A 24,336-nucleotide genomic window follows, 5' to 3' on the forward strand; every position below is an offset into this window, starting at 1 on the left:
CTTGCTGTTTATTGTCATATTTGGTTTGTCTAGTGTTCATTTTAAACAACTATCTTTTCTCTAGTTATGTAGGTTGGATCTAGAATCATTTAGTCATGTATGTGCATGCTACTTTTCCCCTCTAAGGCCACATAATTACAAACCAAAAGAGACTAATGAGCAACTATTAGCAATTAGAATTAAATTTGAAAAAAATGAGGACATTAGATGATAACTTATAAAACTTGAAAAATATATAACCATAACTAATGTTAAAACTAATATGGTGGCAAAGTGGTTAGAATGCAGTACTGCGGGCTAAATCACTGCTCACTCCAGGAGTTCAATTCTGAATGGCTCAAGGTTGACTCAGCCTTCCATCCTTCCAAGGTCGGTAAAATGACGACCCAGACTGCTGGGGGCAATATGCTGAGAGAGGGCTGTAAAAAACTGTGAAGCAGTATGTAAGTCTAAGTGCTATTGCTACTGCTAAAATTCATTTTACAAAACAGAAAGATGGAGTTCAAAAAATATAAAGAGTTTATTAAATAACATTAATATTCCAATCTAGGGTATATTCTGTCTGGGCTTCTGAATCTTGCAGAACAATTTTATTTTTGATCATTTTTAACAGATTCATTATCATAGAAGCTTTACATCATTCTGTCTCAAATGTATAACTATTAGCAGAAATGCTGCGATTAAAATGTATCATCTATGTCAAACTGGTGGCCCACAGGCCAGATACATCATGTGCAGGCCATGCCCATCACAGCTCTGTGAATGGGAAAAACATCACAAAATGTCATGATGGCAATGTTACACAGTGAGTTTGACACCTGTGACCTAGAGAGACTAAATTATTTGAGATATTCTGGTTTATTTATTTATTTATTTAATTTGTATGCCGCCCACTCTCAAAGAGACTCAGGGTGGCTTTTGGTAACAGCATTCTGATTTGATTTTTGCTACTCTTTCTTTAAGCAGTATCATATAAGCAACAAACACAGTGCTCTTGGGGTTTTCATATAGTAATTCATAACCTCATTTATTTTGAGCTTGTGAATTATTATGTTTCTTAATGAAAATGTTCAATTTTTGTCAAAAATGTACATTGAGATAGGTAACATGCAGTAAAGGGCTACCATAATTGCTAATCCATATGTGCTGGATTTGAATTCCCATAAATACATACAAGACTGCAACAACAAGATATGTTCTATATACCTTCAAAGCTTTAATATCCTTTGCCAACATCCTTTGAATCATGGGTGCTTTGCTGAATTATTTTGTTTTATAGGAAGTTGTTGTGTATACTTTTAATTGGTACGGTTTGGCTTGCTTTAAATTCTCCCACTAAGGATAATTTTAAAGAAAAAGCTTCATTTACTGATTAACCAATTTAGTTTAAATCAGTTTGCAGAAAGCTGAGATGTTACTTCCAGCCTAAATTAATTATTTTTATTTTTCTGCTAGAATTCCAAGAGTATTTCTGCAATAATAGTACATTAATCTGTTTCATTTTAGTGCCTGTTTGTTATATCTTGTGAATGTATTCTAATATTTGGCCAGGAATGCCAAACTTGTAAAAAAGCTTAATGGTCAGCACCAGAGATATTTCTGGTCATCTTATAATATAATCATTCTTGAGCGGTCCAAGTAGATGGAATTTAATTTCTGGTCAGCTTTTAACCCTTTAAGTTAATAACTCTACTATTGTGCAGTATTGCTAATAAACTGTCACAATTGTGCATTTTCTTGAGAAACATTCAACTGATTGTAAGTAATCTAATAACATTGTTTCAAGCATTTTGTGCTCATCGTTTTCAAAACAAATATCAGTTTTGGCTCAAATGAAGCGTTAAGAACCTGCCATTTCTAAGTTACAATTGCATAGCTATCAGAACCTTTCTGCTCTTACATTCAACAGTACTTTGAGTTAAATTATTTTGAAGAAGTTCCTTTTCAGCCAATCTAATATCGCAAACTAAAATTCACACACAAAATAAGGACTTCACACACACTATACACATACATATTCATATGCATATAGAATTTTTTTGAAGAATAAATACAGAAGCAATATCCAGGACTGATTTTGTTTCTAGAAATAGTCTGTCTGTGAATAGCGGCTCGTATAATTTAGAGAGAACAAAAGCTATGGTTTGTGGATAATGAGAAATTCTTGTCATCTGTGGAATATTTTCTTCAGATTTCATTTATGATGCATGTTGTTCCTCTCCCTGTATTATACAAATGCCACAAAACCATTGCATTTAGCCTAGAATACTGATGAAGTTGTATTTACCTATTCAAATGTTTATAAATTGCTGTGCCCCAAAGAATTAAACCTATTTGCAATTACAACAGAAAAGCAAATTAATATTATGCAGATTTAGCTGCTTCCGCCTCTTAACAGTTTAGTGAACTGCACATTTATAAAGATCTTTGGTATTCCCTGCACAGTCCTTGTTAATATACTTGTGCACAATTTTAAAGTGAAATGGAACTTTGTTTCGGTTGATCAAATCACCGTCATGTTCTCCCTCCCTCCCTCCCTCCCTCTCTACACACACACACACACACACACACACACACACACACACAGAGGGAGAGGGAGGGAGGGAGAGAGAGAGGGAGAGAGAGAGAGAGAAAGAGAGAGAGAGAGATGTTCATCCCTCCCTCCCACCTCCCTCTCTTTCTCTGCATATGTGTGATTGTGGGTGCATGTGTGTGGCTGTTTGGAAGATATATTTTAGAGCACCGTCCCAATTCCTGAAGAATTCTCCAACTTTGGGATTATAAAGGAAGAAAATAAAGGGACAGAATAGAAATATCTCTCCAACTGAACTGACCAAGGTTTTCTACTTGCAAATACTCCTGTAAGAAAAGCAACAAATAACAGGAATAAATAAATGAAAAGAATATGCAGTTGAATACCCTGAAAAAACAAACAAACAAACAAACAAAAATGGAAATGAGCTATTAAATTACCTGACAGGACTGTTAGATGCATCTGGATCATGGGCTGCTACAGTACCAATAATAGTGCCTACTTTGGCTGCTTCAGATACCACCATGCTATACGAAAGTGAACTAAACATGGGTGGCTCGTCTACATCCTCCACAATAATCTTGACTGTTGTCACATCATTGAATGGTCCAAGGCTTAAGAAGCGGGCATCTACCTGCTTATTGGCTGCTTCAATTCTCAGCGTGTAGCTGGTCTTTGTTTCGAAATCCAGCTCCTAAAAATGGCAAAGTTCAATTAGCAAAGTCTTTGATTTATCACTACTCAAGAATATCTCCCATCTTTGGATGCAAAAATGTCAGTCTTTCCAACTGACCTAAGAAAATTTATGTAAAATAAGTTTTTACAATTCCAAATGAATTTTTTACAATCAATTCAAGATGCTTGAATATGGTATTGAGAAGTTTATGCCGGAGAGAACTGGAGTGAACTGGAAGTATTTCCAAGATGAATAATTCTGCTGCTTTCAGTCCCATATCCATCAAACTAATGAATGTCCTATCAATGTAAAGGATTATGGTGCCATATAGAAATTCTCAACCTCTAGAAATTCTTACAGGGAAACTTTCCATTAAAATGGCTGCATGATGATATAATCATATTACATAGAGTGGGTAATAGTTTGTGCTGATAAGTAAATTGCATTTGTTTTCATCATTCATTTTCTGAGTTACTATATGTTGGTTTGAAATAATTACTACTTGGTGATTTCCTCTATTTTTACATACCTGCGAGTTTGTTTTGTGTGGGATGGGCAAATTAGTAATTAGATTCCATACACTATTAATGAATAATTACATGCATAATAATATTTTCTAAATATGCAGAACTGGATATGAACGATATGAATCAGCTGCATGGAAACTGATTGAAATACCGCTAATCTCAGAATCAAACATGAAAATTAGATTGATTAAGAATGCTGATCGCTCTTACTGAAATTCAGAATGTTATAATGGAAGAACAGACAAGGACAAGTTGCATGACAGACAAGGTCAAATCCAAGAACACAGATTCACAATTGTTTGACAGCTTGTTTTTTCAGTTCACGGTCATTGAGCACATTCAGAAAAGACAGGCACCAACCTCTATGGTTTCTTGTGGATGTGCCTGCACATGCTGACTTACCCCCATGCCCGACATGCCTTGCCAATAACTGTGGATACCTTGTTTAGAGTTTTAAGATTCTAATATCATCTCCTAGCACTGCCACTAATATGGAAGCAAATCTAAACTATGTGAATTATTCTTTTTTGTTAGCCTGATTGTGCAAATCTGCTCTTCTATGCTTCTACTACCATGTGTTGGAAGTAGATCTGAAGCACACAAGCCTGTAATATAAACAAAGACAATGAAATGAAATGTGCCATACCTATAATTTCCTATTTTGAGTAATGTTTTTTTCCCTCTTTTGAATCAGAAAAGGGTGTGTCATGCTGATAATCTTATCTCTTATTATTACTGGGATTGATGTGCACTATCTGGAAAGGTCTTGAAAATTATCCAATTACTATTGTTATTAAAAAGAATATATCTGAAATGCAAATTATGAAACCCACTTAATGACTCAATCCATTAGAAAGCACTCAGAGCACAGTATCATAGCAAAATATGAAGTTTCATCACTTCAGTAAAGAATACTATTCTCTTAGATATTTTTCTTCCTCTTTCAAGAGCTCAATATAGAAGACAGAACACAACACATGAAATCAAGGTGGTGAACTTTAATATACTGAACAATAAAGGGGTCAGGGAGGCAGAGGCTATTTCAACCTCAGTAGACCTTCAGTCTTGATACAGAAAATTTTCTTTTCAAGTGTTCTGAGACCAAAATAAAACACATTTGCAATGAGACTTTAGTTTTAAAATAGAATAAAATATGGAACCATTTCAAGTTTTTGTTCTTAAAGGATACACTAAACTTAGAATGCTCTTAAGAAACATGTAAGGAAGTGGGGGGGGGTTGTTTTGTTCGTAACTTAAAGTAAAATGTTTTTCATTTTGTGCATAATCTTAATTTGATGTTTCATCGCAGTCTTATTCATTAATACTATAGTAAGTTATGATCATGATGTCACACCTTTATTGTAGCTTTTAATTTGTTTAAATCAGACATAAATACAGTTATCTTTTATAACTACTATTATGCATAAGACTTCTAACATATTTAATGTAATATATCGATTCATCACAGGGACTGTTCCAACTTTTAAGATTAAAAGATTCCACTACAAGTTTCTTACTTAAGTTCATAGATGTCAAATAATGAAATGCATAAATATCCATTCTATTTTAGCTACTGTATAGTCATTTGACAACTGCTCATCTAGGGCACTTCCATATTCAACAAATTATTTGGTGGCTGCCATTGAAAACATTCCAAATGCTTTCCACACTCCATTTGTTTTTGCTTGGTCCACCATATCCAGCAGAAATGGAGTGCAGCAGTGAAATCCTCTGAAGTCTGCTACTGGTTCAGTGAGTTTGCTACTGAGTGTGCACTTTGAGTGCATGTGCGCCTGAGGCGCGTCCACGCAGCGCCAAAAAAGGAACATTTTGAAGCTTTCCGAGTCTGCAAAGGTAAGTAGAACAGTTATGGGGAGGAATCTGCTGTGCCACACGATTTAGATTAGCTAGAAAGCAGGAAATCTGATGATTCTAGCTAATATAAATCACACGTTACAGCTGATCATCGGAAATACTGGTTTGCCCAAGCTGGTAGCATTGTTTTACTATTGGTTCGGGTGAACCAGTTCAAACAGGTAGCATTTCACTCTTGAACAGAGTGCTCAGTCCTTTTTATCAAACTGTGTTATCTTTTTGCACCTTGGAGATAGGTCTTCATGAGACAGTGCCTGCCCTAAGAACAGTACCACTCTGAAAATCCAGATGGCCTCTTCCCTGTTAGCTTTCCATAAGGTCCTGGCTGTTTCCACAGGCATTTGGGCCAGGAGGCAAAGCATGTGATGCTGCTGCTGATGTGATTTGAGAGAGATGGAGCCATAGTGGTATTTTTGTTGTGCTTTTTGTTTTAATCATTCTACTCTATCTAGAGTTATTCTTATGAGATGGGCTGATATGATTCAATGTCATATCATAATAATCAGTGTCAGTTTATTGTACTGGTTAAGGTATCAGATTAGAAACTGGGAGACCAGTTTCTGGTCCCATCTTGGCACAAAATGGGCTGGGTAACCTTGGAAAAATCACTCTCAACCCTAGAAAGGAAGCAATGGCAAAGCATTTTCATACAGTTGCTGATCAGTAGAAACTGCTAGGCGCTATAGGTACCATTTTCTCACTGCACCAAGTACTGCTGAGCGGAGAAAAGGAGAGATTAGCTTGATTTGGTTGATGGGCCTTTCAGACTCAATTGCTGATTTAACAAATTTGATCTAAAATAAGCATTGTATTGATTTCCTTGTACATAGCATTACTGTAACATCCTAGAATAGATATCAAAGTAAAATTCAAATTAAAGCAATACTCTGGGTTACAATGTAAGGATACTATTCCATAAACATTTTTCTATTTAAACTTTGAATTAAAAATAATTCATGTACTTTGATACTAATTATCATCAAGTTAGTCTTTGGATTACTGCAACTAAAATATGGGTTTGAGATACGTACAGCATAATAGCAAATAGCAACTATCCTGAAGGTTAAAGGGAAAATTGCATTTTCTAATTCTTTAGTATGGTGAATAATGCTTGAAGGCTTCATTCATATCTATCTTCTAGTTATATCTCATTAAATCTTCACCTCATCTACTTTTCCAGACATCAATTTTAAGACTCATACAGATAAAATGATAAATTTTAAATAATGTAATTTATATCACATTTTCATTTCCAAAGTGATGTGGGTTTTCTCTGAATACTGCTCAATCTTGTTAACATGTTTGAATTAGATTTTTGCTTCATTTTATTAATATTTAAAATTCAAATAATACTAAATTCTCTAATAAAGAACTGAGTCCCATACTGTAGAAATGCATTTTTAACATTTTTAGACAACTTGTTCTTGGATTGTATAAAACATGCTTTGTCTATTTGTCTGTAAATTTAGAATTGGAATTGACAGCAATACGATCAGCAACCTAGCATACCTTTATCTCTGCACTTTTCATTAATTTGTAAAATTGTAAAAAAAGTGGAAATAGTCAGTGTGTACCAGTGGTGGGTTTCAATTTTTTTAGAACCTATTCGGTAGGTGTGGTCTGTTTTGAGGGAGTGGTTCAGCAATCATGTGACCAGGTGGGCATGACCAACTTGGAAAATGTGGTGAAACTCATGTAACAATGCTCTTGCTTAGCAACCAAAATTTTGGGCTGAATTGTGGTCATAAGTTCTTTCTCTCGCTTTCTCTCTCTCTCTTTTTCCTTCTCTCTCTCGCTCCCTTTTTTTTCTTTCATATCTCTTTCCCACTTTCTTTTCTCTCCCTTTCTTCCTTTCTTTCTTTCTTTCTTTCTCTTTCTATCTTTCTCTTTCTATCTTTCTTTCTCTTTTTTCTCTCCCTGTCTCTTCCTTCCTTGCGTGTATTTCTCCCACTTCCTTCCTTCCTTCCTTCCTCTCTTTTTCTCTCTCTCTCTTCCCCCTCTCTCACATGCACATCCCTTCAATTATATTCATAGATATATTTTATGAACTAAACTGGTGCCCAATAAATCCTACGATCACGGCATTCTGTGTCAATTCACAGAGCTTCCAATTCAGCCTCTTACCGCTCTGGGGGTTAACCGAATATGGTTAGTCGTCCTGTTATCTCTTATCCTTGGTTCCCACCTTTTTAGCAGAGCGGCAGAGAGGGCTAATTTCAAATTTGCCGAAACCCTATTTCTCTGCTGCTCGATGGGTGACCTGGTGGGTGTCTGAAGGTGTTGGGCACGCCACAGAAGGCATACATGTCACGCACACACACCACTTTCTGCAATGCAAGGTGCATGTGAAAGGGAGACTGGATCAGCTGAGAGGCTGGCAAAAAAGAAGCCTCTCTTACTCGGCTGCCGTGGCTTGCAAAGAAGGCGTGGATGATGGCCGAAGCTCCCCCCTCACCGTTTTCCTGGCCAGCCAGGCAGGACTGCAGCCAGCTGGATGCAGTAAATGAAGAGAGCATCGGTCAGCATCCCCACCTCCTTCCGTTGTTTGTTGTCTCTGTTTCCTTGGTTGCCTCTGTTTCTCAGCTCGCGGCTCACAAAGGAAGGAAGCGGCGATGCTGGTTGGCACTCTCTTCATTTACTGTGGCCCGCGGTGTGCAGTGTGTGTGTGTGTGTGTGAGAGAGACAGCTGCCTCGTTTCCAATGAAGGGGGTGGGGAATCCATGCAATTTCCTCCCTCTGCATGGATTCCCGATCCCCTTCATTGGAAACGAGGCGGTTGTCAAAGAGAAGAGAGTGTGCACCACATGGGCTTCTTCCAATTCTTCATTCCGGCAAAGGAAGTGGGTGGGAGGGGAAGGCCTGGTCCGGACAAGCAGGGTGAGCGAGCGAGCAGCAACTGGGCAGGCAGGCAGAGGAAGTGAGCGAGCGGCAACTGGGTGGATGGGTGGAGCAAGTGGGGGGGGGGTAGGCCAGGGAAGGGAGCATTCCGGTATGGGCCTCCAGAAGAACGAGTATGAGAAGGCACACTAAATTTCACCGACCAGTATGCCTGTACCAATCCGTACTGACCCGTATTGGCTAAAACCCATCCCTGGTGTGCACACTAAAATACATTTTAGTGACATTATAGTCTAGTTAAATACTTTATCTATTACCAAATTCCAAAGCACCCCAAAAAATAAACCAATCTTACCTTTTGTATCATAATAATTCCTTCTTGCGTCTCCTTGTCCACTAAAATTTTGAAAACACCCAAGCCATCACCATCCACAATCTTATATTCCATTTCAGCATTAACCCCTATATCAGCATCTGCAGCCTTTAATCTAGCCACCATTGAAGCCAAAGGAAGTGATTCTGGAACATTATATTGGTACGATCCTATAAAATTAAAAGTGATTAGTGAATCTTTATGGTTCATACATCTAATAATCTATTACCTTCTTTAGTTAACCATAACTAAAATGAGTGCAGTTTTGAAGCAGTGTATTTTGTTTCCATAAGTCCATCTAGGGTTCTCTGCATCTTTTACGCCAACGTTACTCCTTCTATACTACAAAGGCACCATGTATAATACACTATGGAAAAAATACCTAACCCATCAGATGGTCTGGAACTGGAACATCCAGAATTGCTGTCTAAAAGAGGGAATTTCCAGGAATAAACACAAGCAGTTTATACTTCTTAATATCTCTAAAGGGAAAAAAATTCTTTAGGGGAAATTTGAGGATGGGGGAGATAGCCAAGTATGTAATAGCAGTATTGTCTGCTCTGGGATCTCAGTAGGATTTAATTATATGAGAAAGATAGTGATCTGTCCCCATTTATGTAAAACTACATAATGAACACAAGGGATTATTTTTGTTGATTTATTGACAGTTCACTGGAGTGCCACAATCAACTCTTATGATTACTTTTTGGAATAAAAGGTGGAAGGTATGGATTTTTGTGATGGCATATTAATATTTTCTGTTCTTTTAATTCAGTTTACATTTCTTTGAGAATATTGATGCACACATTCATAGCTGAAAATAATGCCTAACCTAAAGTTTCTGTCAAAGGCAAAGCTACTTCCAATGGCATTTTAGCTCCTATAGGCCTCAAATCACTGAAGAAAAATAATTTATAATAAATGAATTTGTAGAATCACAGATAAATCTACAGTGTCTTAAGGAGACAATTTTTCCATGTCAAATAATTGAGATAAATTCTAGTCTTGTTCTGTATTGGATTTTCTTGTGCCTCAAACTGAAATTGATCAGATTACAGATTAAGAAAACAAAAACTGACACCACAAACCATTCCACTTCCAGAAATTGAATCCATTGTATTTTATTATTTGTCTAAGTAATTTAAGATGGGTAAAAATAATAATAATTCCATTTTCTTTTCCACTTGTAAAGATACTAGTTTTAATAATTTGTATATATTCTGCACATTAAGGTAACCTTCTTTTGCAATGGGACTATTAAGAAAAGTAGGGAAATATAATACTTTTGAAAAATAGGATAACTGAAATGTGGAAGCAGACTTCTTTTTCTTATTTGATTTAGCTATAAAACAGTTCTGGTTTTCTCCATATTGATTTTTCCCCTTCCTTCCTTCCTTCCTTCCTTCCATCCATCCATCCATCTATCCATCCATTCATCCATCCATCCATCCATCCATCCATAAGAGACCATAAGAACAAGACTCAAATGAAAAACCAGTTTTGAGACTTTTGGGTTTCCAAAAGATAAGTTGTTACGAATATTAGGGAGTTTTGAAACAAAAGAAAAGGGCAAATATCAGAGTTACATTGTTGGATAATAACCAATTCAAAGTAGAGGGTTGAGTGACAATTGATATTTGCTTTATATTCCAAAATAAATTTTACTATCATCATTGGCATTTCATATTTCTCTAAATCCATGCCATTCTGTCTTCAGTGGCAATTAGGAGATATGAATCCTCAAAGAAAATATATTTGGATGATTCAAGGAAACATTAAGAACTCTGCATTATCAGGATTTATAAAAAAAAAATCTCATACTATATCACTAATAACATCTTTGTATTTCTGTATATAAAAAACAATGAACAGCTGTTGTCTGTAATCAGCATTTTCTATAAGAAACAGCTAAAGAAGCTGAAAGAAATTTAATTCATAATTTGGCTGAAAATTAATTTCAGCCATTAAATAGCTGAATTTTAGCCATTCTAGTAGCATACCAAATTTATTACTGTGCAAATTACTTTTAATTATCACTATAGAAACTTACTGCGTGGAAATCGTGGAGGATTATCATTGACATCAGTCAGGGTAACAGTGACAGATGTGGTCCCAGAAAGACCCCCATTCTGACCAACCATATCCTTGGCTTGAATGACAAGCAAATATTGGTCTTTTGCTTCTCTGTCCATATTGGGAAGTGCAGTCTTGATAATACCTAAAGTATACCAAAATAGTACATAAAGTAGTGGTAACCATCTTGTCAGTTACTAAGCATGAACATACAGCAGCAACATTTGCATTGTATCCCCTCTCTCCCTCCCCAAAAGCATAATACAAAATTCTGGGCTACCATGACTTTAAATTATCATGTATTTCAGTGAGCATCATTCAGAAAGTATGTACTTATATTAAACAATCATTAATTTTAAATATCCAGCAAAGGATATAGAGTCTTTCTCTTGCCCAGTATACTGTATATGACCAAATGATCATCAACCTTTTATCTCCAGAACTTCTTTTAAGCCCAATCAGGTTTATTAGTCCTACTTTACTGTTGCTGATTTTCTTGCTAGCCTTATTTGTTTTGTTTCACTCTTCCGTAACATTATTTACCTTTCCCATACTTAATGTTCTTTCTTTTCTCTATGTTTTAAATGACATATGCACCACTTTTTTTAAAAAAAAAATGTGGGTCACCTGAAACATCCCACAGACTAGGGCTGGGACAAAGAAGTAGATGATTTAATTTAATATTAAAACCAAAATTTCAAAATACAGTCAATATTATCACTTCCTAGGCATTAACTATTTTTTCCTTTGTCATATTAACATGTTGTGTACCACTGCTTTAATAACGTTAAAGAAAAAGAAAATAATGATTCATAAAATGACCCATTTTTTGCTTGGTTGTCAACCAAATATAGGCTATACCAGTTAAAAGACTAACACTGTACATAATACACGTTTTAATTCATGCACCTTAAAATTAAGCTCCCATAACTAAATAGAATATTCTTAATATAACTAGAACTGCTATGAATACTTGCCATACTTTAGTTTTCATTCCATCTGCCCCAAATTCCTATATTTGTGAATGCAGCTGAAGAATATAAGAGCCCTGTTGTTGGTCAGGTCAGGCCAACAACTCACTTAGCTCAGTGTTGTGTTACACAAGGTCCACCCATAAGCATTCAGGAAGCTTATAAGTACATTGAGATTCCCATTCTTTAAAAATTGAAAACTTGCAGTGCTTGAAACTATACAGTTACAGTATCTGCCATGCTGTTAAACTGCAAATTTGAATAGTCCAAATTTAAGATCTGAACACTCAAAGGATTTGGGAATACATTATTGCATGAACATTCAAAATAAACAGTTCCAATATTCTGCAAAGTTAATAGTAATGGGGGGGGGGGAGCTGAAGTTTTGGGGAAAAAATTGAAGGGCCCTTGCAGTCCTTACACTTTGAAGTGTCAAAACTCCAAAAGACTGTTTTATTTCTATAATGTTAAAAGCTTCTGTCAATAACGTACAGTGACAGTTGAGAGACACACCATACAACGGTGTGGATACTTTGGGTTCAATGAGTTACTGCCCTCAAATGGATTATGCCTGGTACAGAAGTTATTTCATTTTTTTAAGGTAGTCATTGGATACAGCAAATAAATTCTTTGCCTCAATCTCTGAGATTTTCACTACTCAAAGTCGCTTACTTTAAGGCTTTTCTAGTGAATTGTAAAAAGAAAAAAGGAAAGAAAAAAGAAATAAGATCACATAACAATAATGTTGCAAACTGGCATGTGTCTTGAGTTTTTTCAATGCTACAGTGTAAACAAGATGGGACTAATAAAAATTAGGTAACCCTGTAAACATCTATGGCAAGAAACTGTAAGAGTTGCAATTCCTCTCAACAAAACAAGGAAAGACATTACATTCCTACTTCCATTACAGTCTATGCACACACAGAGACTGATTTGTTAAACAGAAGTAGTCAAAGCCTTTTTCTCTGCCATCAAAGTGACAACATGGAAGAACAATAGCATTTATCATTCTGTTGCCAAACTCCCATGCTGCCAAAATGAGTTTCTTAAGAATCCCAAACCATAAATGACCCAGTACAATCTTTGGTGCTATTAATAATCTGGTGCCATGCTGTGCATTTAAATGAAGCTATTCTAAATTAGCTAATATCTTAAAAATAAAACAAAGCAAAATCACTCACTATAATTAGAGAACTTTGATGTAGTAGCTGAAGCACTGTATTGTCTGAAGCAGTTTTTGAGCTATCCATTTGGCCATCTCTTTGTCACTGGTAATTACTCTTTGAAATTTAAAAGAAGAGGGAAGAAAGGAACAGAACAACTGTTCTGTTACCATTCAACTATGTAGATAAACATTGGGCAATTAAATATCTCTCCTTTAACTAGGAAGGTTTTCATATTGTTATACAGTACAGCAGGCAGAGATATAAGATTTTATCTCACCATTGTTCCATGTCACCAGTTGAGAAAAGACAAAATGTATGATCAGCTAAGATGCATTGGCCTTCTGTAACATCCTTGATATTTATAAACTCTAGATCCAAATGTACTTCTTTCTGCTTTTTTGAATTCTTTATCATTTCAAATTCATTGAAAATCATTACACAATTTTATTATTAATGTATTTATCAAACACATTTTTATCCGACCATTAAATGACTCTTGGCAGCTTACACAGAATATTAATAAACATCTACCATAGCATCTAAGCCTTGATGCATGATAACAAATAACAATTCACCAATAATAGCAAATACAGACAAGAATCAATCAAAATTAAAAATCAAAGACAGCATCCTAAAAAGCTTAAGGAAAAGTCCCCTGAAACAATTTGTGAAATGTTAGCAGGGAGGAGGTCATCACTGAAAGCAGAAACTTCTTGCTTGGTCCCCAAAACCTCCTGAAAATGTGAGATTTATAACAGAGGTTGTTTTAACTGATTACTGAGAAGAAGCAAAATCAATATAAGACATTGCCTTTTATCCTCATCCCCTGCCAGTTATTCCAAAGAAATAAATTGATTGATGGTATCACAAGCTATGAAGAGGCCCAATAGGATCATGATAAGTGAGAACTCTCCTCTCCAGGCCTCAACATCATCCAAGGAAGTGAGCATTGCTGTTTCTGTCCCATATTTAATCCTGAAAAAAAAGGTAAAAGAGTCCCTGTGGATTTTACTTGGCTAGTCATTGCTGACTATAAGGGGCAGTGCTGGTTTCCATTTCAGGGCATTTAGCCAGTGCTGTCCAAAGACATTTCTGCGGTCATGTGGCAGCATGACATTATGGAGCATTGTTACCTTCCTACCAATTTGTACCTGTTTATCTATTTGTATTTGTATCCTTTGAACTGCTAAATTGGCAGGAGCTGAGATAAAGGCTCACCCCATCATGTGAAACTCGGATCTCAAACCCGGGCTGCCCACTTTCCAGCTGACAAACCTAGCATCTTAAGCACTGAATCACTGTGTCACCCATTTAGGCCTAAATCCAGACAGAAAATGGTTCAAATAGTTTGTTTCCTTTAGGGCAGGAATGTCGTATTCGTGGAGCATGGGCTGGATGTGTCACATGCTGCCCCTCCACCCCCAATTTAGTTAAAGGAGGGAAATAATGACAAATCATGTGACAATGTGACAACATGAGTTTGACACTCCTGCTTTAGGGTGTTCAAAGTTGATTCACCAGTATCAATTCTATTATTCAACACAGTTGATCCAAGAATGGCCTCTTTAGACCTTTGGCAAAAAAAAAGTCAGATCTTCTTGGTAACAGTTATTCTTAGGATAAGTTAAAAGAAAGAGAATAGCTTAAAGTTATGGACAGAGGTATAAACTGAATAAATCTATGAGCCCCTCATAAAACATTGCTCCTGCTTCAGCATACTAAACTTTTATCTGCTTATTTCTAGAAAAGTGAAAATGGATATTTGTGCTGCTTTATGGCTTAGAGAATTGATACTACTAAGATCAGCAAGTGCAAATTAATATTGATCCCCTTCCTCGCTCAGGAAAACAAAGTGAAATGTGGAAGAAACAAAGTGAATGTTTTTATGCTCTCTATCCAAATACTTTTCTTGATCAATGCAAGAATATTCCATCTTTCCATAAACAGAAAAGCACATCATGTTGAGCAATCACATTGGGTATAAATTTAATATTTCAATAGTACTTGCAAAATTCAAGGAGTGGCATGTGTGAAAGAATCAAAGCACATGCAGTGGCAAAATATATTCACAACCTATTGCCATTCTTTTTATATTAAGGGGTGCTCACAAACTGGTGTTAAACAATATGGGTTTTTCAGCTGCCGTATTTGGATACAATAAACAATAACAAAAGAAGGCTAATGTTGCATATAACAAGGATCTTCTGTTCTAGAGATTTTGACAGGCCTTACCCTTTGCTTGAAGTCCTAGACATACAGGAACATGTTTCTGTTAGCAGCAATTATCCTAATGTACAAATAACTTTTTAAAAAAAAATCTGACCCCAACATGAATTCATGTGAATTTACATTCCTGTTTGGTGATTCTGCTTTGATCTGGATTTAAATCTTGGGCTTTGACCTTTAAATCATTTTGAAAAGCCCTTTCTTATGATTCCTATTTATTCCTACCAAGAGACATAGGGCATTCTTTGATATCATCCAAGGGCAGCTCTAACAATGGAGTTCTGTGACCTTTTTATTTCTTACACTCATAATACATAACAATATCATAGTATGAAGTAATGTAATATAATGTACATGATGACATCATTCTAAGTACTGTCATGTTTTTAGCAAATATGGGAAGTTCTTTCCAGATGACCATAGATTCTTGATTTTCTCCTCAGAAATTTTAGGGCATAAATTGCCGTAATAATTTTAAAAAAGTATTCTTACAAATACCATGGATATAATTTGGTAATAAAATACAATTTTTACAAAAAAGTGAAATGTTTGAGTGATACAGTGCAGTCAGGTGTAGAAACATATCTTCACAAAGACAGCATTTGTGGAAAGCTTTTCAAATATAAAGCAATACAGAGCTTTGAGAGTTTCAGAGCATACTGATGAATGAGAAAGGGAAAATGCATAAAGAAATGAGTGAGACTGCAAGAATAAAAAATAAAAATGAACTGAAATAATATTAAGTATTTACCTATTTCAGATATATACTTGGAACACATTTTAGGCTTGTGATAATAATTTCTTTTTACTTGCAGTAACACATCAATAATCACATTCTGAATGCCTAGTCCCGTGATAACGAACCTATGGCATGCATGCTGGAGGTGGCACACAGAGCCCTCTCTGTGGGCATGCGTGTTGTCACCAGCTGCTATTCTGGTTTCTGGTGCTCAGATGCGCACCAGCCAGCTGGACTTCGTGGATGCCAGAGCGCCAGGAAATGGCCTGAAAATGGCCAAGAAACAGGCCTTTTGGGAGACATTATTGAGCTGTTTTCAGGCCATTTTGGGGGGCATTTTCAGACTGTTTTCCAGGCCTCTTTAAGGCCATTTTTGGGGGGCATTCTTGGCCCAAATATTGTCTGAAAAGGGCCTGGAAAAATGACCCCCAAAAGGCCTGAAAACAGCCTAAAAACGGCCATAAACTGACACAAAAGTAGGCATGCATGCGCCAGCCAGCTGGTCTTTGGGTTCCCAGTGCTCCAGCGCATGCAAAGACCAGCTGGCTGGCACATGTACATGCCGGAAACCCAAAAACTAGTTGGTCAGCATGCACATGACAAAAAGCAGGCATGCACACTGGCCATCTGGTCTTTGGGTTTCCGGAGCTCTGGCATACGCACATACACGCACATTCCTGTTTGGGCACTCGGTGCCGAAAAGGTTCATCGTCATTGGCCTACTCCAATCCATAATCAAGAGTTTGAAGTTTGAAGTTTGAAGTTTTATTTTATTTATATGCCGCCCTATTCCCTAAAAAGGACTCAGGGCGGCGAACAACTCCAATGGGAAGGGGAACATGCAAATACAAAATAGACGTTTAAAATGACCAACAACCACACCTGTCGAGAGGGGAAGGGAGCTCATCAACCCCAGGCCTGCCGACACAGCCAGGTCTTAACGGCTTTTCGGAAAGCCAGGAGAGAGGTGAGGGTCCAAATCTCCGTGGGGAGTTCATTCCAAAGGGCCGGAGCTGCAACAGAGAAGGCCCTCCCCCGGGTCGTAGCCAGATGGCATTGGCTGGTGGATGGAACCCGGAGGAGGCCGACCCTGTGCATGGTGGAACTACATTTCTCCTCTTTCTTTCCTCTTTCTTCATTAAGTCTTATATTCAAGGGGACAAGCCACTTTTTCTTTTAAAAAAGGACCTTGTTGTTAAAGATCTATTGGCACTGTAAGGTAAAATTGGCTTTCCTATTAGGAAGAAAAAATCTATTTCTTTAAATGACTGATGCTGGGATGAAATAATTGTCCTAATCATTCCTCCTAAGTTTCCCTCCCTTCCAAAACAATCTTTAAATTTCCCTAAATGTGCTACCCATGTTGCCTTGAAAGCCCTACAAGAAGTTTTCTATCTTCAGAAGCAATTGACATTTTAATCTAGTTACCCAAAGCCAATTTCAATTTCTAGTACAGTACACTAATATATGGAAGCAAGGGGAGCAATGTGGAGGGCAGGTGGTCCTTTTTCTTTGTCTCCAGCACCAGAATGTCATGGGCTAACTCTGCTGAATGGAAACAATCAAGAGAAAGTAATGTGTGATTGGTTCCTCTCCTTTCAAGGAGGAAATAACTGTGGAATGTGTTTTGAAATAACAATTTAATTGTGTAACTCCAAAAGTCTTCAGTGACTTTGAGATCCTTATGTATGGTACATGTTACAACTTTAATTATATGTGTTTGACTCTCTGATATTGACATAAATAACTGGCCAATGTGGTTTCTCACTTCCTTAATCTCTGCCTATCAGAACACAGTTGGGATGGCAAAACTGACATTACTTGGGACATTCATTCACTTTCTCAGCACTTCATTTCTTTAATACATTAAGCTATAAATCCTAACTTCATTCTTCCTTGCAGTAACTTCTGTGCTCTCCTGTTCACACAACTGGGAATTCAACTCAGCACTAAGCATTCTAAATATAGACTCATGACTGACCTTATTTTTATAGTTTGCACTACTGAAGCAGATTTAAGTCTCTTGACAATGAAGGATTGGGTGCCAGGTTAATATTTAATTTAATATTTAACATCCTAAAAATAGAGATCAGCTGGAAAGACTACCATTTTTTGTATTGCTATCACGGTTATTGTTATTTTTTGTATGCTGGTATGAATCCACCAGGAATATGAAGGTATAGAAGTGAATAAAGCAAATAAATAAATAAATAAATAAATAAATAAATAAATAAATAAATAAATAATCAATTATAGCACTTTCTATGTTCAATCTCCTCCTCTTTAATTTATTATACAACCTCTGCAATTATATAACCATATGTTGTACTTTTTGACTTCTGCTGCCTACTCTAACTAAGGCAGATCATTGATGGTAAGCCATAATCATCGCAACCAAGACTTGCAAGTAACCAGGAGGTCCTTTTGAGAAAGGGCCAGGTTTGTCCCCAATTATCCTAACCCACCAAGCACCAAATAAAGGACAGTCATCAGAAGTGGCACAGTTATATCATAAACTTTAACCAAAAATCCTAATCAGACTAACACCCAACCAAAACCAATTATGAGAGGTTCCTTCCAAGGAAAGGCCAAGTTTTGTAACAATTATGTCAGCCATCCTGACATCAGAGGTGGTATTCTGCCGATTTGGACCAGTTCACCCATTTTACCCACCTAGAAAGGATGGAAACCTGAGTCAACCTTAAACCTGTGAGATTTGAACTGCCAAACTGCAGGCAGCTGGCAGTCAGCAGAAGTAACCTGCAGTACTGCACTATAACCAGAGGTGGTATTCTACCTGTTCGGACCGGTTCTCCCAAACTGGTAGCAGAAATCGTGGGTGGTCCCGCCCACTTGCCCTTGCTCTATAGCATCCCATTTAGGTACCTTTTTTAGCCAAAAGTGTATGCACGGAAGGCTGAGTGCATGCGCGGACAGGTAGGGAAAGTAAGTGAATACCACCCCTGACTCTAACCACTGTGCCTCCGGGGCTCCTTATGGCAGGAACATGGTAGTTATTTTGGACTTCTTTCTTTAAATATGGAAGTATATCTGAAAGACTAACGCAATGGATCACAGATTGCTAGTTATAGATAAAGGCACAGGAAAATATTTACCTGTCTTTGGTTCCACAGAAAAATAAGGCTGACCTTGGAGGATGCTGTAAACCACTCTGGCACTGTTGCCATATGTAGGGTCATCTGCATCGGTTGCTGTTACTTGTACCACAGAGGTTCCTGGAAATGTTCAGAAATAATAATGAATTTGTTAAAGTTTGTCATGAAACAGAGAAACAGAATATTGTGTTTCTGAGGTGAGCATTTTTAATGATAATAATAATACAGCTCCAAACCATGTTGATATGTATGTCATTTAGATTACACCGAACTTCTTTGATGCTTTTAACATCAAACGAGTTGATAACAATTGTCAGTTATTCATCTAATGTAATTCTTGAACTGCAAAATCGGATAGTGCCTGAAATAAAAGACATCTTCCATTTGCTCCCAGAGAAAATGCACATGATACAAATGAGTCAAGTCAATGTCAAGGCAATTCAGCAATGTATCCATCCATAAGACTTTAATATTGATCATTTAAAAAAGATTTTGTGCTATAAAACTTGTAGTATCAGTCTTTTCCTGCTATTAGAAGCAATTATTCCAGAGCAGAAAATGGAGTTTTGCAAGCATGTGTCAGAAAGGTATGAATAAGTGTCATCTATGTTCCTGAAGTGCATATGAAGGTAGGAATGCACAGATTGATGATAGCTGCCTTGACGCTCCAGGGAATTGTTAAAATGGAAGAACCAGAGACAAAGAGAAACAGAGAAACTGCACATATTGTCTGTTGTGAGGAGTAAATGTTGAAAAAAGCCAAAATGACTGTATAGGCCTTTGCCTACTTTGTTGTATGAAAAAAATTGGATATGTTAGGAAAAACATTCAATTATTTTAAATGGAGTATCCAAGAACTAAATAAGGTAAAAGAAAAGATATAGGATAAGAATGGATTGGCCCTTGAGGAATGTGAATTAATACAAAAGTGTATAATCAATATGAAAGAGTTACATTGAGGTGGTTTGATAATCTAGGAAAAAATGAATCAGGCTCAAATAGAGAAAAAAAATTAAAGGGGTTAAAAGGAGAAAAGAGAATAGAAAATCATGATTTGATGATGTCAGTGTTGTAAAAATCTTAAAAAGGGAAAAGTTTAACTAAATATGAATTGGTCTATGGGCAGGAGATAAACAAGGATAGTTTACAAGAATGCAAAAGTTATAATAACATACGGTTGGTGTATATGTTTGCCTTTCATATCTCAAGTCTTTAATTCTATAGCATAGTATTTCTTATTCATTCATTCGTTTGTTTGTTCATTCATTTTTGCACTTTGAATAATAAAATGATTTATGCCGAAATGCCAATAGTGTGGTATATATGAATATATGGCATCTCAATATGTGCCAGAAAAGTTTTGTTTTCTTTCTTAAGTCTGTAAGTACTATGCAGCAAAATATTATGATTAACAATTCTAAATAAGCATTGTTTCAAGATTCTAAATAAGTACAAAAATAATATATTATATGTCCCTTATTATTATCTATCCTCTTACTTATGAAAATGGTTGTATACTTTTGTTTCTTTAATAAAGAATTTCTCAAATATTTCCAACAAATAAAATTGCAAATGGCAACACATATATAATGTTTGCAAGCATGTTGATATGTTTATCTAGTCTGTTTGGAAGGATATGGCAATGCAATTATGACATTAAAGATAAAAGTTCCCCTCACACATATGTGCTAGTCATTCCTGACTCGAGGGGACGTTGCTCATCTCTGTTACAAAACTGAAGAGCCAATGCTGTCTGAAGATGTCTCTGTGGTTGTGTGGCCAGCATGACTAAACGCCAAAGGTGCACGAAATGCTGTTATCTTCCCATCAAAGGTGGTTCTGATTTTTCTACTTGAATTTTTACATGCTTTCGAACTGCTAGGTTGGCAGAAGTTGGGACAAATAACAGGAATTCATTCTGTTACATGGCGCTAGGGATTCGAACTGCTGAACTGCCAAACTTTCTGATCGACAAGCTCAGTGTCTTAGCCACTGAACCACTGTGTCCCCTAGTTATGCTATTAGGGCAAACTATAAGGCAGAGTTCCAGATTTTATTCCCCACTGTGATCTAGAAAGTCCATAGCAGGGATCACATCCCACTTACTGATATACGTAAGTAACCACAATATGCATTTGGTACTACCTAAAAACACATTTGGATTCTGCAGAGCCTTCCTATTTTAAGGGCCTTTGTACATCCTTTGTCTCTGTCACTGCTGCCTATCTCTGACCCAGGAAATGCACTAACCTTGATATGACACTTACTTAAAACAAGCTTATTTTATCACATTTAAGGAATAAGTCATTTGAGAACAAAAGTGCCTGTAGAAAATTATTCCCTTGGGCAGCATGACCAAAGAAAAGGATTGCTGAAGCTGTAATTAAATCTGTGGAGGATTCCAAGTTGCCTGGTTGTGTACTAGAGAAACCTTTTTCTTTCCATCTAGACTCTATTCTGTTAGAAGATAAAATCAAATCAAATCTTTATTGCGGTCATAGAACAGCATAACTGCTAGAAGATTGTTTTCCCCAAATACATAATCAAGTTAGCCTTTAGGTACGTTGTCCTAAATAGAGAGTGTTCTAAAAAGATTGCTGATGTGGGAGTAATAGAAACAAAGTCAGAGTTTTTCACCAGAAGACAAATTGTAAAGCAAAGAAACAAAGGCTTGTGGCAGACAGGAGAGGGGAGAAAAGATATATAGACAAGGAAAACAGCTATGTAATGATATTGATACCTCAGTGTACAAGGAGGAACAAGAGTGAGAAGTGAGGGAACTTGGAAAGCTATAAAGAAAGGAGGGAGACATTAGAGGAAGGGTGAATTATTACAGACTTTCTTTATAATCTGTCTAAAACCGTCTGCAGGAGCAGTGTAAATTTTCAGAGATATCCAGAAACAAAACAAAACAGAAGAGGTGCCCATGGACTCAGCAGGACTTTACAAGACAAAACTGTAAATTACAAACTCCCAAAGTAGGTTCACATGAATAGCTGCGTGAATAAACTACCTCTCCAATGATTCTCCTAATCTATTCAAGTCTACCTACAGAAGAAATGCAGGGGCAGGTCAAGCTAAACTGTACCAGCAGAGAGATTCCAACCTTAAAAATGAGAGGAAATGAGAGGGATAGTCCAGCAGCAACTAAGCTGATATTTTGCCAAGGCGAAACCTTGAAAAAGCAAATAAAATAAAATGCTGCCAATTTAAAAGAGAATGTCCAGGATAATGAAAAAAAAAGAAGGGGGGTAAATGCTAATATAGGCATTTAAAAATTTAAAATATGTATGTAGGTATAGATGTATGCAGAGGGACACGGTGGCTCAGTGGCTAAGATGCTGACTTTGTCGATCAGAAGGTTGGCAGTTCAGCGGTTTGAATCCCCAGTGCCGCATAATGTTACTTGTCTTAGCTTCTGCCAACCTAGAAGTTTGAGAGCATGTAAACATGCAAGTAGAAAAATAGGAACTATCTATGGTGGGAAGGTAACAGCGTTCTGTACGCCTTTGGCATTTAGTCATGCTGGCCACATGACCACAGAGACGCTGCTCTTTGGCTTAGAAATGGAGATGATCACTGCCCCCTAGAGACAGAAATGAGTAGCACACATGTGCATCTTTACCTTTACAGATGTATGCATGTATGTATGACATGTATATCCAGCCTGATTGTCTCTAAACATAAGCAGAATGCTTCCAATGAAATGGCCTAAGAATAAGGTTCTTGGAAAATGGAACAAAGACTAATTTTGTTCAGAATCAATTGTTGGACAAATTTTTTTAACTTTTTTCATCCCAATATGTATAGGCACAGATATATACACACATACAAATCCAGAAAAAGATCACCTTCTGGTGAGCACTAGCTACTTTTACTGCTATCAATAATGGCCCACAGTTCTGTGCAATTTCTCTGTGGGGAAAAAATCATGGAAAAGTTCTCCAATTACTCTGTCCACAAACTGGATAGAGAAATTACTATCAGGAAGATTAAATATACTAAGTATGCACAAGAAGCCTTTATTTTATGATCTTTCCTTTAAGGTCAAAACTTTCAGTTTAGAGAATTTAACGCTAATACTTTCCATGCTCTGTGTCGTCAAAGAACAGCTTTTTACAAGTTTAATTCCAGGAAGGAGGAGTTGTCAACATTAATAATAATGATAATGATATGGTTGTTGAGGGCTGAAGCATACAGTTTATTGATATTGCTGTACCAGGAGATGCCAGAGTCAAAGAAAAAGAACTGGAAAAAATCACCAAGTATTGTATACCTGGCAATGGAAACTATATGGCTATGCATGAAACATGTAACAGTGATATCCATTGTCATTGGGGCACTTGGCACTATGTCCAAGAATCAATACATTAAAGCTTCCTGCAACAACACTAGCAGAACTGCAAAAAACTGCACTACTCGGAACATCATACATTTTAAGAAGATACTTGGTCGATAACCTAGGATTCTGTAGCAACCCATATCAACCATTAGCACCAGTCAATGGTATTTGTGACACAATTTTAAATGTTCAGTTAACTTGAGTGTCATATTTAATGAATTAAGTATATAATAATAGTAGTAGTAGTGGCCTTTATTGTCATTTTCATCATGTATACAACGAAATTGGTTTAGCCTCTACTGGTGCAATCCATAACAAAAAATACAAGGCAACATGAATAGTATAGAGAATAATCCTTATACAAGTAATTAGGCGGGAGACACTAGTCATATGTTTCCATATGTATGTGGAGTGATTGTGATTATGTTTAGAAGTCTGACAGCCACCGGGTAGAAGCTGTTTTTAAACCTGTTTGTCCAGCTGGATACTTTGATGTCTTCTGTCTAATGGTAAAAGTGAAAACAGACCCTGGCCAAGGTGTGAATTATTCCTAAGAATCTTCCTTACTCTTGCTTACAATTCACATGCTGAAATTTACCTTCTGTATTTGTTTAAAAATTATTAAAAAGCAACATACACTGACAGCATTCTATATATTATACTCCCAAGTTTTGTATTTTATATCTGGGCAACTGGATAAAAGAATGGTAATCTAAAATTTCAAACTGGATTTATATAAGTGTTGTGCTATCTGCAGTAAATGTGATATGAGGTCATACTGCAAAGTTCCTAACATCTCCTTATTCTTTCTCTTTTAAAAAATATTATGACCATTATTTAGTGCTCTTTCCTTTGTTCTCCTGAGTACAATGTTGCCATTC

The 24,336-nt window shown here is 36.6% G+C and overlaps 1 protein-coding gene across 1 annotated transcript in view; it reads right to left on the reverse strand.

Moving 5' to 3' along the window:
* LOC116511972 (cadherin-7) overlaps window positions 1-24,336 on the reverse strand; it is a 109,524-nt gene that overhangs the window by 20,048 nt on the left and 65,140 nt on the right. Inside the window, exons 3-6 of the mRNA XM_032222233.1 lie at window positions 19,114-19,233; window positions 10,873-11,040; window positions 8,805-8,992; window positions 2,974-3,227 (exon numbers count right to left, since the gene is read on the reverse strand). Of these exons, the coding sequence (XP_032078124.1) occupies window positions 2,974-3,227; window positions 8,805-8,992; window positions 10,873-11,040; window positions 19,114-19,233 (730 nt within the window). The remainder of the gene's footprint in view (window positions 1-2,973; window positions 3,228-8,804; window positions 8,993-10,872; window positions 11,041-19,113; window positions 19,234-24,336) is intronic.

Source organism: Thamnophis elegans, chromosome 8 (genome assembly GCF_009769535.1).
Source record: "Thamnophis elegans isolate rThaEle1 chromosome 8, rThaEle1.pri, whole genome shotgun sequence".
In the NCBI taxonomy this organism is placed as follows: Eukaryota; Metazoa; Chordata; class Lepidosauria; order Squamata; family Colubridae; genus Thamnophis; species Thamnophis elegans.